At 41.5% G+C, this 14,672-nt stretch overlaps 2 protein-coding genes across 2 annotated transcripts in view; one reads left to right on the forward strand and one right to left on the reverse strand.

The window, feature by feature from the left end:
- TP53BP2 (tumor protein p53 binding protein 2) overlaps nt 1–4,322 on the reverse strand; it is a 91,781-nt gene extending 87,459 nt beyond the window's left edge. Inside the window, exon 1 of the mRNA XM_089529393.1 lies at nt 4,217–4,322. The gene's annotated coding sequence lies outside the window, so the exon portion shown is untranslated. The remainder of the gene's footprint in view (nt 1–4,216) is intronic.
- Nucleotides 3,479–14,672, forward strand: part of LOC149310655 (F-box only protein 28-like) — a 31,995-nt gene continuing 20,801 nt past the window's right edge. Inside the window, exon 1 of the mRNA XM_089529397.1 lies at nt 3,479–3,806. Within this exon, the coding sequence (XP_089385523.1) occupies nt 3,537–3,806 (270 nt within the window). The 5' untranslated portion in view covers nt 3,479–3,536. The remainder of the gene's footprint in view (nt 3,807–14,672) is intronic.

Below are 14,672 nucleotides of genomic sequence, written 5' to 3' on the forward strand. Positions count from 1 at the left end.
ATCCCCCTGTGGATTACCCAGGACTGAGTCCAGCCTCTTGTCAGCAAATTCTATGGCTCCCGGAGGACTATTAGCAAAAAAATGTATCTACACATAGGGCTAAGGAATTAATTGCTCATAAATTGCAGAGGATGTGATCAGCTGATTTTAAATCAATGAGATTATGAAACGTTTAATGTTGGTTGGCTTCTACACGAACTGAACAGCCACAGCTAATACTGTATTCCAAAAAACTGTTTGTTTGTTTTTTAACTTCAGGATGGGCCTAGGAGTCCTAAGCTTGACTACATACCCTACAACATTTTGTAGATGTAAACTCAAGACACATATTGCCAAGCATCACAAGAATGTAGTCAGGTTATTCTTGAAAAATACACAAGCTAGGATAGCCTGCAGCAGTTTGCTTTTGCCTGAGGCTATTGGGAAGGGCAAGATTCTGTTCCCTCCACAAATTAAGTGACTGCCAACTACTTTTGCACTTTGAACTCAAATTGCAGCAATTGAAGCAAGCCTGAGGACAAAGCGGGAAAGTGGGAAGACAAGAGCGAAACTGGGACATTTTAAAAAAGCAGCAAAAAGGTGAGATGATAGAGGATTAATTGAGATTGTCCCTAGTTGGAGGTTCTGTGATTAGTGCCAAGAGAGAAGGTATTTAATTTTTTTCACACCCTGTTTCCCACCCAATTTCCCTGCAGAAAGAAAATAAAGTTATACAGACAAGGAAGAAAGTGCTGAATTTTCCCTTCCTAAGCATCCTTGGTATTTGGAGTCCCATGGAGTGCCTTTTCTTACAGTGGGAAAAAACCCAAAACAGTCTGGGCATGCAGTCATAGATCTGTCCTTGCAAGCCCCTTCTCTTTTCTTACACCCTAAACTCCTTCCTGTTCAACACAATACACACCCTTAGTGTAATTCAGAAGGTTTTAATTACAATTATTATAATTGGTAGCCCAATAATTGTGTTAAGGTGTAGACATGGCATCATTCATAAACCACTCCAGAAATTTTCATCAAGATATGATTTCAAGGCTGGCGTCAACATTTGGGTTGTTTGGGGCAGTAGATGTGACACTAATGCTCTAGTAAAAGAGTTTCTGCTTTGTTTTTGTTTCTTCCTCATGGCCTGGTGTTTCCATTTCAGGTTCCCACAATGCTTTTTATAGCTGTACAATGTTGAGGGCATTGTGGAGAAATTAAAATGGTAGCTAGATTTACTAGTCTGGTACTGATAGAAGCACTACTTAGAGTATGCTGCCCATTATCACCAGCCACAGCCAGCTAAAGCCAGTGGGTCCACCAATAGAGAAAGGAACCCTTGGAGGGCACTTTCCCTGGGACCCCTCTATACAATTTACTCCTGATGCTCAGAGTTCTATGTTTTGATCACGTTGATTCAAGTTCAAAGCAGACATTACTTTAAAGATATACCTAGCAGTGAATCTCTGCTTTTTTTCTTGTTTTCTTAAGTAACCCTGAGGAGTAGGGCAGATCTGAATAAGACTCTAGGGTGAGCTCTACCTGTTACCTCATTTATTGCTATGTAATTTGCTTTGTTAAATTTTATTGCTGCTATGACTTGCTATGTATCTATTGCTATTGTGAATTGCTTTGTTGTTTTACTGTTATTGTTTATTCACTTTGTACTTTCTTGTTGTAACCCACCCTGATTCCTTGTGATTGGGCGGGCCATAAACAAATCATTATTATTATTATTATTATTATTATTAACCTCTGTTGTGTGGTCCTGACACATTTTGGTGTGCTCACACATGCAATTTATATGGCAAAGTAGTAAGCCATTATGCAAACACATTGGCTCTCCACATTTGCGGCTTTGACTTTTGAAGATTTGATAATTTGTGGGTTTGATTCATATGTTTTCTCTAGGAATCTCTGAGTCCTCCGGCGCAACTCTGCCAGAAGCTGACCACAGAATTGTGCTGAAGAACATAGAGATTCCTCTAGAGAAAACACTTCTCCACATTTATACATTACATGATGCCCACACATTTCTCTTTACGAAGGAACAGAATTTTGAGTCGTTTTGTTCCAACCTCTTATAATAAGGAATGCCTACCCCTCAGGGGGAGACAATGGCAAACGTCCTCTGAACAAATCTTGCCAAAAAACCCCATGATAGGTCCACTATAAGCCAGAAAGGACTTTAAGGAGCCCTGGTGGCGCAGTGGTTAAACACTGGTACTACAGCCACAAGGTTGTGAGATTGATCCCAGGGATCCAAGGTTGACTCAGCCTTCCATCCTTTCCTAGAGGGAGAGCTGAGCTCATTATCAAGTGGTATAGAAATATAAAAGCTATTGCTATTGAAGGCACAAAACAACAACAACAACAACAACAACAACCAGTTCCAAATCAGATGGAGGGCATGCTCAACACACCCAGAGTATGAAAATAAACAACATGCCAGGCAAACACGATTGTTATAAGACAAAATGCCTTCCCTACTTGATACTATTTATTAATTTCAAGCAGTTTAGAGGGGCTTGACTTTACCACATACACTCTCATAGACCAAGGGAAACCCACTGAGCTCCTAGCTAGATTTAATTCTTAGTAGACGCCATACTCAGTTCTGGCAGCCCCACTAACAGTAACCCATCTTCACTGTGAAAATACAGATTTGTCTTTTTTCACTGTGTTCATCTTGTTGTTTGTGAGAGGCAGTCATTTTATGTCCCCAAGCATCCATCTTGTGAACTAAATCACTGAGCATCTGGGTGACTTGTGGCTCAATGCAGATCTGCTGAAAAGCCTTGCACATGTATGCACACTGAACCACTCACAACAAGGAGTTATGTGTCCTTCACAGATCTTTAATATTTATCTTCCTAAGACATTGCTTTTCATAGGGCATTATGTCTGGATTTAATTTGGTCCGCTGTGTCCTGGTATTTCTTAGGCTGCCTTGGGAACCTGACTGAAGGCATAGCAATAAATATCTATAACAAAGAAATCAGTAACAATTGTGCAAATAGCTACTATTCGATGATTGTTAAGGATTCTGATTAGAGAAATACAATTGTATACAATTAAAACTTCCAATTGGGTAATAGGATGGATCCAAACGTCAAACCTCCTCTGTGTAAAATCGCTAAGAAACCCCCCCCGGGGGGGATCCATAAGTCACACTCTCTCAGCCTCAGAAGAGGATACCAAATGCCAAACCTCCTCTGAGGACAATTGCTAAGAAAACACCCTGAGAAAGGGGGGGGGGTGTCTCTAAGTCACACTGTCTCAGCCTCAGATGCCAAACCTTGAGGAAACCTGTCAAGGGGAAAAAAAACCGTTGACAGCTTCGCCTGAGGGAAGCAAGAACGACAAGAAAAAGAAGGAGAAGCCATCAACGGTTCCTCTTTCCTTGGCAGCAGGTTCCCGGAGGGAGGGAGGGGGCGACCTGAGGAGGCGGAGGAAGGGCGAAGGCGCGGCGTCGCTGCCTGGGCCTAGGCTAGCAGTTGCACAGGAAGCGTCCCCGCCCAGAGCCTCGGAGGAGGAGGAGGAAGGGGAAAGGCCCCAAGATGGCGGCGGCGGTGGTGGCGGCGGCGGCGGCGGCCGAGCGTCTCCTGTCGGAGGGGGAAGGCGGCGCCATGGACCCCGGGCGCCTCTCCCCTCCGCCGCCCCCGCCGCCCTCCTCCTCCTCGCCGCCTCCTCTGGCCCCGCAGCCCCAGGCTCAGGCCCAGCCCCTGGAGCAGCTCCCCCAGAGCAACACGCTGGTGGGCCTCCCCATTGTGGCCATCGAGGGCATCCTCGGCTTCCTCTCCTACGACGAGACCAGCCAGCTCCGCCTGGTGAGGAGGGCTAAGGACCAAGGATGATGACAAAGGAGGAAATGGAGGACGCCCAAGGGGGGTATGGAGGACATCACAGCCTGGAAAAGCCTCAGCGGCACTCCTCCCGTGGCTGGAAATGCGTCCTCGAAATGGAGGGCGGGGATGGAGGACATGTCCTGGGAAAGGAGGGCGCCGGGGCATCCTGCCTCTGGTTGCCCTCCCCTTTCCTCCTCCTTTCATTCCTGCTTTCCTCCTTGCATTCCTTCTCTTTCTCCTTTCATTCCTTCTTTCCCCCTTTTCGTTTCTTCCATTCCTCCTTTCATTCCTTCTTTTCCTCTTTTCATTCCCTCCTTTCATTCCTTCCTGTCCTCCTTTCAGTCCTTTTTCTCCTTTCATGCATTCCTTTCTTCTTTTCACTCCTTCTTTACCTCCTTTCATTCCTTCCTTTTCTCCTTTTCCTCTTTTCATTCCCTCCTTTCCTCTTTTCATTCCTTCCCTTCTGCTTCGGTTTGCACATTGCTGCCCTCTTCTCAAGCCGCATCCGCACTGCAGAAATAATCCAGTTTGACGCCGCTTTAACTGCCCTGGCTCAAGGCTGTGGGATTGTGGGAGTTGTAGTTTGTGGCGGCCCCAGAGCTCTGCCTGGCAGGGAAGGCTGACTGTCTCTGAACGGCAGTTCCCTGACTTCCATAGCCTTGAGCCAGGGCAGTTAAAGCGGAGTCAGACTGGGTTATTTCTGCGGTGCGGATGCAGCCTAAGAATCCAGTGGGAGAGGAAGTGTAGGTTCCTCCGAACTCTTCCTGGCCTTTCCCCATCTGCTAGGAGAGGATGGGGGACCTTCAGTGGGGTTGGTGCGGGTGGATTTGCTTTCCTTGGCTACATCTGCATTGCAGAAATAATCTGTTTCGACACTACAATTCCCAGAATTCCAGAGCCCTGAGTCCTGGCATTTAAAGCAGTGTCAACGTGGATTTGTGCCACAACAAACTGCAGTTCCCAGAATTCCATAGCATTGAGCCATGGCAGATAAAGTGTCAAACTGGATTGATGCCACAACAAACAACAACTCCCAGAATTCCATAGCATTGAACCATGGAATTTAAAGCAGGGTAAAGCCAGATTAGTGCCACAACAAACTCCCAGAATTCCATAGCCTTGAGCCATGGCAGTTAAAGTGGTGTCAAAATGGGCTATTTCTACAGTGCAGATGCAGCCTTGAAGGGCTTTACCTTCTTAACCAAACCTTCCTACTTGGGAAAGGATTTCAAGTTCTTTTGGAAGTATTGAAAAACCATGTCGCAGCCCTTATGAGACAAGAGTTTCCTTTGCCTCCGTTCTTCGGCCTTTTTCTTCGCCCACAAGGACCGAAAATTGACAGGAGAATGGTGGGAATGAAGTCTCCGTTAGTCATCGATTCAGCATTACCTTTAGAAAACCCTGTCTGTCCTCAGCATTGGCTGCTCTGGTGTTTCTCTCCCCTTCCATTTCAGATCATGACATATCTTTATAGCATAATACTGTCCCTATAAATCTCCCTGGTTAGATCAGGTTTCTCTTGTAAACTTAATTTCTTCCTGCAGCTGAAATAGTCGGTGAGGTCGTATACTGGGGTTTTCAGTGCTTTTTTAAAGCAGTGGTCTCATTTATGGCTTTAATACAGTACTTCAAAGGGTTGATGTCAGGTATTTATATAGTGATAGGAGCTATTCTCAGCCTACCTGATTTACATTCAGGCATAGGAAATTAATGTGGTAGCACTAGGAAGAAATATGTGGAATAAAAGGAGCTTATCTTTACTGCATTGTTCTCCAGTCCGTCAGATATGGAGAACTACAACTTCTTCATACAACAGCTATGAAGATGATAGATCCTGTACTGTAACACATTTGTGCTAAATAGTGGAAGGTTGTTTTAATGCCAAAACACACTGCATAAATAATCCAGTTTGAGACCGCTTTAACTGCCCTGGCTCAATGCTAGGGAATTGTGAGTTATGCAGCCTTCTCTGTCAGAGAGCTCTGGTGCCACAACAGACTACACTGAGCCAGGGCTGTTAAAGCGGTTTCAAACTGGATTATTTCTGTGGTGTGATTTGGACCTTAGTGTATATATCTAACTGGCATTCTGTTAAAGGAGCAGTATGTCTAGATGCAATAACAATTTCAAAATAATGAAACAGAAATATGCTTTTCTAAGGTTTATATAATTTCCCCTAAAATAGTATGCTTTTTGTTGCCTTTTTGGTCTAGGCACATTATAAAGCTAGCTGAGGAACAACAGCAAGGAGTATTGCCAGTATTTCTTTATATCAAATTGTGTTAAAAGTCACTGGGAAAATACTTTGTTATAATGGTGTGCTGCTGCTGTATATTTCATCCAAGAACTGCTTGAGAAAAGGGCTTTAAGCTACACTGATATTCATTGTTATCTCTTAATGCAGGACTAGGCGAAGTGGAGCCCTCCATAAATTTTTTTACCTACAGCTTCCATCTGTCTTGGCCAACATTGCCAGTGGGGAAGAATGCTGAGATTTGCAGGCTGGCAATATCTGGAGGGCCATACTTCGCTTGTAGTTGTTTTACCGAATTCCCTATCCATATAATTTTTAAAAATTACTATGGAAAGGATTGATTTTGCTTTAGCAACATAGATTAATAGTATAATCTATGCACAATTGCTCAGAAATAAGTCTCAAACTCTTCAATAGGATTTATTCCAGGGTTATTCTGTTTAAAGTTGCAAGCCCTTGGAATAAGTCTTGCTTATTTTTTTCAGACGGCATGTATAGAATTGCACCACAGTTTTATATGCTGAACCATGTACCTGCCTGTTGTAAGGATAATTTACTTTTACATGCTATGTCTTGAGGTTTTTTAGCATTTTTAATAACACTACATTTTTTATTAGACACATAATTTGTTTTTCTCCTTCTATTTTTATATGTTATTACCTACAGTCCAGACAAGCAAAATACAAACAAAACAAAACAAAACAGATTTTAAGACTGTGGAAATGTGTTAATAATAATAATAATAATAATAACAACATTATTAGGATTTGTCCTAACAGTAGGATTTGTCCAGTTAGAATGTTTCCTCCTTTCAGTTTTCTTTGTTCCTGCATAAACAGCATTGCAGCCCTTTGAAAAGACAGGTACATATATGTTTTATCATGATGAACACCAGTAATATCCAGAAAGCCAGGTTATGGGTAATGAAAATATGTCACTACTTTTGCCATACATTCCTCTGACCTTGGGTGGTGAGGTAGGAATGCCCTCAAATAATTGGAAGCAAGTTTCATTGTGTTCATTGGGCCTTTTTTCCAGGTAAGTGAATTTAGGATTACCGCGAGAGTGTTACAAAGGACTGTTATTAATGCCTCCTTTAACTGTCACCTTATATTTGTTTTGTATTCAATTTTTACTGTACACCGCTATGATCATTGCGGAATAGTGGTCTATAAATAAAACTTATTATTATTATTATTATTATTATTATAGTGATATTTAAAATTAGCTGTATAAATTATTAATGCATTGTTATAAAGTTACAATGAGCCTCAATGTGACTGTAAAACAGGTGCCAAATTCTTTTTTAAATCTACCTATTTTCACTATGCGTACCAACTGATAGGTGGGTTCAAGTGTGTAGGGGCTTATTAATTTCAGTATGTCACAGTGGAAGTAATTCGGTACCGTCAACTGCATTAATTGTTGTTATGGTTGTAAACTACCCTCAAGTCAACCCCAACTCATGGCGACCCTGTGGATGAGACACCTCCAAAACTTATCCATTGCTCTGACTAAGTTCAGCAGATTCAGGCCCGTGGTTGAATCTAGCTATCTAGCTATCTCTTTCTACTCCCTTTCCTAGCATTATTGTCTTTTCTAGTGAGCCATGCCTTTCCATGATGTGAGCAATCTACAACAGTCTTACTTTCATCATCTTGGCTTCCAGGGAGAGTTCAGGCGTGATCTTTTGCAAGGCCATTGGTTTGTCTTTTTGGCCATCCATGGTAACTTCAGCACTCTTCTCCAGCACCACATCTGAAATGAGTTCATTTTCTTCCTGTCTCCTTTCTTCACTGCCCAGCTCTCACATCTGTACATGGTGATGGGAAATACAGTGCTTTGTACAATTTAGTACTTAGTTCTTTATATTTCCAGTTTAGGATCCTGTCTAGTTCTTTTATAGATGTCTTTCCTATTACTGGTTTTCTTCTGAATTCTTGACTATAGTTCCCATTCTGGTCAATATTTGATCCAATGTATGGGAATTCTTTGACTGTTTTGATTTCCTCATTATATGAGTTGAATTTATGTAGCTCCTCTGTGGTCATTATTTTTGTTTATGTTCAGCAGTAAGACTGCCTTTGCACTTCCTTAACTTTCCTTAGCAATGGTTCCAAGTCTCTGATATTTCATAGAATCATAGAGTTGGAAGAGACCGCAAGGGCCATCCAGTGCAACCACCTGCCGTGCAGGAAATCTAAATCAAAGCATCCCCGACAGATGGCCATCCAGCCTCTGTTTAAAAACCTCTAAGGAAGGAGATTCCGCTACACTCCAAGGGAGTTTGTTCCACTGTTGAACAGCCCTTACTGTCAGCAAGTTCCTCCTAATGTTGAGGTGGAATCTCATTTCCTGTAGCTTCCATCTGTTGCTCCGGGTCCTAGTCTCTGGGGCAGCAGAAAACAAGCTAGCTCCCTCCTCAATCTGACATCCCTTCAAGTATTTAAACAGGGCTATCATATCACCTCTTAACCTTCTCTTCTCCAGCTAAACATCCCCAGCTCCCTAAGTCATTCCTCATAGGACATGGTTTCCAGACCCTTCACTATTTTATCACCCTCCTTTGGACATGCTCCAGTTTCTCAACATACTTTTTAAATTGTGGTGCCCAGAACTGGACACAATATTCTGCCTGACCAGAGCAGAATAGGGTGGGACTTTTACTTCCCTTGATCTAGACACTATACTTCTGTTGATGCAGCCTAAAATCGCATTGGCCTTGTTAGCTGCCACATCGCACAGTTGACTCATGTTCAACTTGTGCTCTACTTGGACTCCCAGATCCCTTTCACATGTAGTCTCATTCAGCCAGGTGTACCCCACCCTATATCTGTGCATTTCATTTTTACGCCCTAAGTGCAGTAGCTTAAATTTCTCCATGTTGAATTTCATTTTGTTAGCTTTGGCCCAGCTTTCTAGTCTATTCAGGTCATTTTGAATTTTGATCCTGTCCTCTGGGGTATTTGTAATTCCTCCTAATTTGGTGTCATCTGCAAATTTGATAAGTATGCCCCCAATTCTGTCATCCAAGTCATTGATAAAGATGTTGAATAACACTGGCCCCAGGACAGAGCCCTGTGGGACCCCACTGGTCACTCCTCTCCTGGATGAAAAGGAGCCATTGTTGAGCACCCTTTGGGTTTGGCTGGTCAACCAATTACAAATCCATGTAACAGTTACCTTGTCTAGCCCACATTTTACTAACTTGTTTGCAAGAATGTCATGGAGAACCTTGTCAAAGGCCTTACTGAAATCAAGATATACTATATCCACAGCATTCCCTTCATCTACCAAGCTAGTAATTTTATCAAAGAAAGAGATCAGATTTGTCTGGCATGACTTGTTTCTCTGAAACCGATGTTGACCTTTTGTAATTATGGCATTGCTTTCTAGATGTTCACAGACTCTGTTTAATGATCTGCTCTAGAATCTTTCCCAGTATAGATGTCAGAGTAACTGGACGATAATTGTTGGGATCCTCTTTTTTTCCCTTTTTGAAGATGGGGACAACGTTTGCCCTCCTCCAGTCTGCTGGGACTTCTCCTATTCTCCAGGAGTTCGCAAAGATTATGGCCAATGGCTCCGATATTACATTTGCCAGCTCTTTTAATACCCTTGGATGTAATTCATCAGGGACTGGAGACTTATATTCATTTAGATTAACCAGATATTCCTGAACTATCTCTTATTCTCTGCTGAATTTCCCCTATTGTGTCCCCTGCTCCATTATCCTCAGGTTGAGCACTCTTTTCCTTTTCTGAGAAGACTGAAGCAAAGAAGGTGTTGAGTAATTCTGCCTTTTCTCTGTCTTCTGTTAGCATTTTGCCATCTTCTCCACGCAGTGGCCCTACCGTTTCCTTCTTCTTCCTTTTGCTGCAGAAATATCCAAAAAGCCCTTTTTATTGTTCTTAACCTCTCTAGCAAGCCTGAGTTCATTCTGCGCTTTAGCTTTTCTAACTTTACCCCTACATGTGCTTGCTCTTTGTTTGAATTCCTCTTTGGTGATTTCCCCATTTTCCCATTTCTTATACATGTTCCATTTAAAACTTAGCTCAGTTGAAAGTTCTTTAGTCATCTATCCTGGTTTCTTGAGACATTTCCCATTTTTCTTCCTCATTGGAACTGTTTGAAATTGTGCCTTCTGTATCTCCCCCTTGAGAAACTCCCATCCATCTTGAACTCCCTTCTCTTTTAGTATTCCTGACCATGAGATCACGCCCAGTATTTCTCTAAGTTTAAAATCAGCTTTCCTAAAGCCTAGAATGCGTGTCTAACTATGCCTGGCTTCTCCTTTCTGTTATATAACAAACTCCAGGAGCACATGATCACTCCCACCTAAGGATCCCACCACTTTCACTCCATTAACTAGGTCATCCCTGTTGGTTAGGACCAGATCCAAAATAGCTGGCCCCCTTGTTGCCTCTTCCACCTTTTGGACAATGAAATTGTCTCCAAGACCAGTGAGGAATTTGCTAGACTTTGAGCACTCCCTTTTCTTTTAAGATCATTCCATAGCTTTTTATGATCTATGCAGTCAAAAGATTTGCTATAGTCTGTATGTATTAACTATATTAAGCTTATTTAACTGTATTAATCAACTAGTCTATTAACTTTATGTACTGAAAATCTGGAATTTATACTACCTAGCAAATAGGTTTAGAAGTGATTAAGTCTGTTTCTTTTCTCAGCCCTTCCTAGCTCTTGCTTGTTAAAGCAGAGATATGATCCCATGAGATGTGTTACCCTGTAAATGCCTTATTCAGTGCTCTCCTGCCATTTCACCACTTCAAGTGACAATGGCAATTGTTCATGGAAATGATTACATGTGGCAGTTATAACCATACTCCCATGAAAAAGGGGTTGATTCTGTGGTGTGTTCCTATAAGCATGCCCAGGCTAGCTAGTCTTCCATCTGACTTATTTCCAAACTCCCAGCATACCATTATTTGTGCAACTGGGTACTACCATCTTGTGCAGCAAAATGGTATTATTGACTATAGTTCGATCAAAATAAAACAATATAACCAGTGTGCAGATTATGCTAATAGTTATGAAGACTGAGTTCAAGATTTACTCAAAGCTGAGAAGGTTATCTTGTGACAATTGTCTAGTGTTTCTGAAATATGCAGTTGTGAGGAACTACAGGAAGAAACAATCAAACTGTGTTATACTGCCAGCTTCAGGCAGCTTCTCATCAAGCATATGAATCATGATGGAACAGCAACAGGGGTCCTGCTTTGCTTTGTCTGTTCAGAGCTCTGAGTTTTGTCTTAATATGCACAACAGCAAGCATAAGAGTGATATTACCAAAAAATGAATGCAAAGAATTGCACCTTGAGAAGAAGTTATCTACTGGGATCCACAGAATGATGCAACTATCTTAACATATACCTAACAGTGATTTTGATTTGTTTTATTTGAATAACACTCTCCCATTCAACTCTTAGAAAAGTCCAAGATATCACTAATAAGAGATAAGTAGATTCCGGCAGTAGTACATTGAGATGATGGTCTCAGTGGCTGGACACTGCAGTGCATGAATAGAACAGCATACCATAAATTATTGGGTATGAAATCTTGCATGATTTCTATCTCTTAAAAAAAAAACTATGGAAAGCTGGTATTTGTTAGGATCAGCAAAATTGGTTACATAGCCAAGTATTGAACTTGTAAGCTCTCACATCCATACGTGGTAATGAGGAATACAATGGTTTGGATAATTCTAACTTTAGTATTCAGCTGTGTATCTTTACACTTCAGGATTTTGTCTAGTTCTTTCATAGCTGCCCTTCCCATTCCTAGTCTTCTTCTGATTTCCTGACTACAGACTCCATTCTGATCAATGTTTGATCCAAAGTATGGGAAATTTTTAACTATTTCAATTTCCTCATTATCTAGGTTGAATTTATTTATGTAAAACCTCAGTGGCCTGTTACAGACCGGCCAAAATAAAGCTGCTTCGAGTCACTTTGGAGGTATGGTATTTCAATGATGCATGTGTCCTAAGAGTCCAAAAGCCGCACCAAAGCCATGCTCCAGTCCTAAGGACTGGAATGCAGCTTTGGTGTGGCTTTTGGACTCTTAGGACACATGCATCATTGAAATACCATACCTCCAAAGTGACTCGAAGCAGCTTTATTTTGGCCTGTCTGTAACAGGCCAGTGATCATTATTATTGTTTTCTTTCTGTTTAACATTGGGCCTCCCTTTACGCTTTCTTCTTTGACTTTCTTTAGTGATTGCCCCAAGTCTGTGATGCTTTCTTCTAGTCATATGGTGTTGTCTGCATGTCTTAGATTGTTGATGTTCCTTCCTACACTCCTTCTCCTTCTATGTCTAAACCTGTTCTATGTATGATATTTTCTGCATATAAGTTGAACAGATAGGTGATAAAAAGTAGCCTTGCCTGACCCTTTTGCCAATTGGAAACCATTCTGTTCCTCTGTATTCTGTTGTTACAGTATCCTCTTGTCCTAAGTACTGATTCCTCCACCTCAGAACTATCAAATGTAATGACACTCCCATTTCTTTAAGAACATTCCATAGATTTTTATGATCTATGCATCTGAAAGTTGCATAAAGCATATACTGGTTTTTTTAAATGGAATTCTTTACCTTGCTCTATTATCCATCATATGTTTGCAATGTGGCCCCTACTGCCTCTTCCTTTCTTGAACCCCACTTGGACATCTGGCACTTCTATCTCCATATATGAGTCTATGCTGAAGAATTTTCTGCAGAATTTTGCTTGCATGGGAAATTAATGTTACAGTTATATAATTGCTGCAGTCTTTTGTGTCTCCTGCTTTTATGGATGGGGATGTATATTGATCATTATATACTTTGCCATATTAAAATAGTTTATGAAAAGCTGCCAGCAATACAGTGTACATACCTCTTTCAAAATCATTCCAGACTGAACAACTTGGTGTCACCTGTTCAATAAACAGAAGTTGCTACACTCTGACAGCTAGTGATACACACTTGCATTTTGTATCTAATGCTCTCCCCCCCCCCACTTCATGCTAAAGTCACCGTTAATGTTCTGAACTTCATATTATTTATATTTATAGTCACAATAAACATCAATTTAACAGAAATTATAATTGGAAAGAAAGGAACAATTTGTAACAAAACAAAATATCAGAATTGAATTCACAACTACTTGCACTTAAGAGGCAAAAGCAGCCTGACCAAACAGAGTTTGGAGTGAGTGGTGAGTCCCCACTACTACCATCCAGACAAGGCTGGCAGCAGCAGATGAGAAGAACCGGGTACAGCGCCCAGTTGTATCAACTAGGTATAACACCTTCTCTAGATGCTTCAGCTACAACTGTTTGCCCATCTCCATGGTTTATATATTTGATTAGTCAAATATAGATGCAGGCTTGCTGTTTGCCTGGAATCACCAGCAGTTCTGTGTATCTTGGGAGAGATGGAGAAAGGAAGGGCACATCTGGGTAGTAACTTACTGAAATTATATACATAGCATGCCAAAAACTGCTGCTGTGTATACAGGGCTGGAGAAACTTGGTACTGCCATAGTAAACAGTATGTTTCTTACTCTCTGTCTAGTGGACATGCAGCAAGGTCTAGTGGACATGCAGCAAGATGGAAGTTTAGTCCCATACATGCGTTTGGTCTTGATTCTTCCTCCCCACATAAATACATAGCAATTACTAAGTGCTTTAAGCCAAAACAAGTACATTTTAAGATGGTCAGAATGCTAACTCAGGGCCCGAACAGACAGGCCAAAATAAAGCTGCTTTGGGCCACTTTGGAAGTACGCTGTTTAAATTATGCATGCGTCCTAAGAGGCCAGAAACTGCACCAAAGCCATGCTCCAGTTCTAAGCACTGGAGCACAGCTTTGGTGCAGCTTCTGGCCTCTTTAAGATGTGAATGTCATTTAAACAGCATACCTCCAAAGTGATCCGAAGCAGCTTTATTTTGGCCTGTCTTTTCGGGCCCTCAGATACTAGAATAAGTTGTACAGGTACACTTCAGTTAATGAAGAAATGTTTTCCTGGGCAGTACTTCTTTTACAGAAAACTTGATTCTAGATGCAAAAACAACATGAAAAGAATAGGGATAGCTTCCCACACCACAAAAAAGAGCAATTTAACATGTTTCAGCAAACATTTTAAATTAAAAACTTAACAGTATACTTACGTGAAATAAAATACAGGTCAAGTAAACTGGCATAAATAAACAAGAAGTGTCAAACCTTTTAGAGACCACTTCACAGTTTCTTCCATAAAGAGGAAAGGATGGCTTTTTCCTTCACCAGCATTCACTTTTCTTATGATCTTCATTTGGTGGCCAAACTTACATACCTATGCTTTCTTAACGCAATGGAGGGAGTTAGAAAGGCAGACCTATCTCTCTGCCTCTCTTGTTTTGCTGTTCAGACATGCTCAGTAAGAGACAGCTTCCATTTACCTCACCTTTTGTAGGCAGGGACACATGACTACAGTAGGATGAGCTAGAGTAAAATCCCACTCTTTCCCAGCTCAACATTGTTTATGACATTGTTTTCTGCAGGTGCTCCTGCAGCCTGACACCAGAAGTCTGTGTTTCTCTAGCCTTTCT

This window comes from Sceloporus occidentalis, unplaced genomic scaffold (assembly GCF_023333645.1).
Source record: "Sceloporus occidentalis isolate IW3139 unplaced genomic scaffold, rSceOcc1.0.p SCAF_6, whole genome shotgun sequence".
NCBI classification, from domain to species: domain Eukaryota; kingdom Metazoa; phylum Chordata; class Lepidosauria; order Squamata; family Phrynosomatidae; genus Sceloporus; species Sceloporus occidentalis.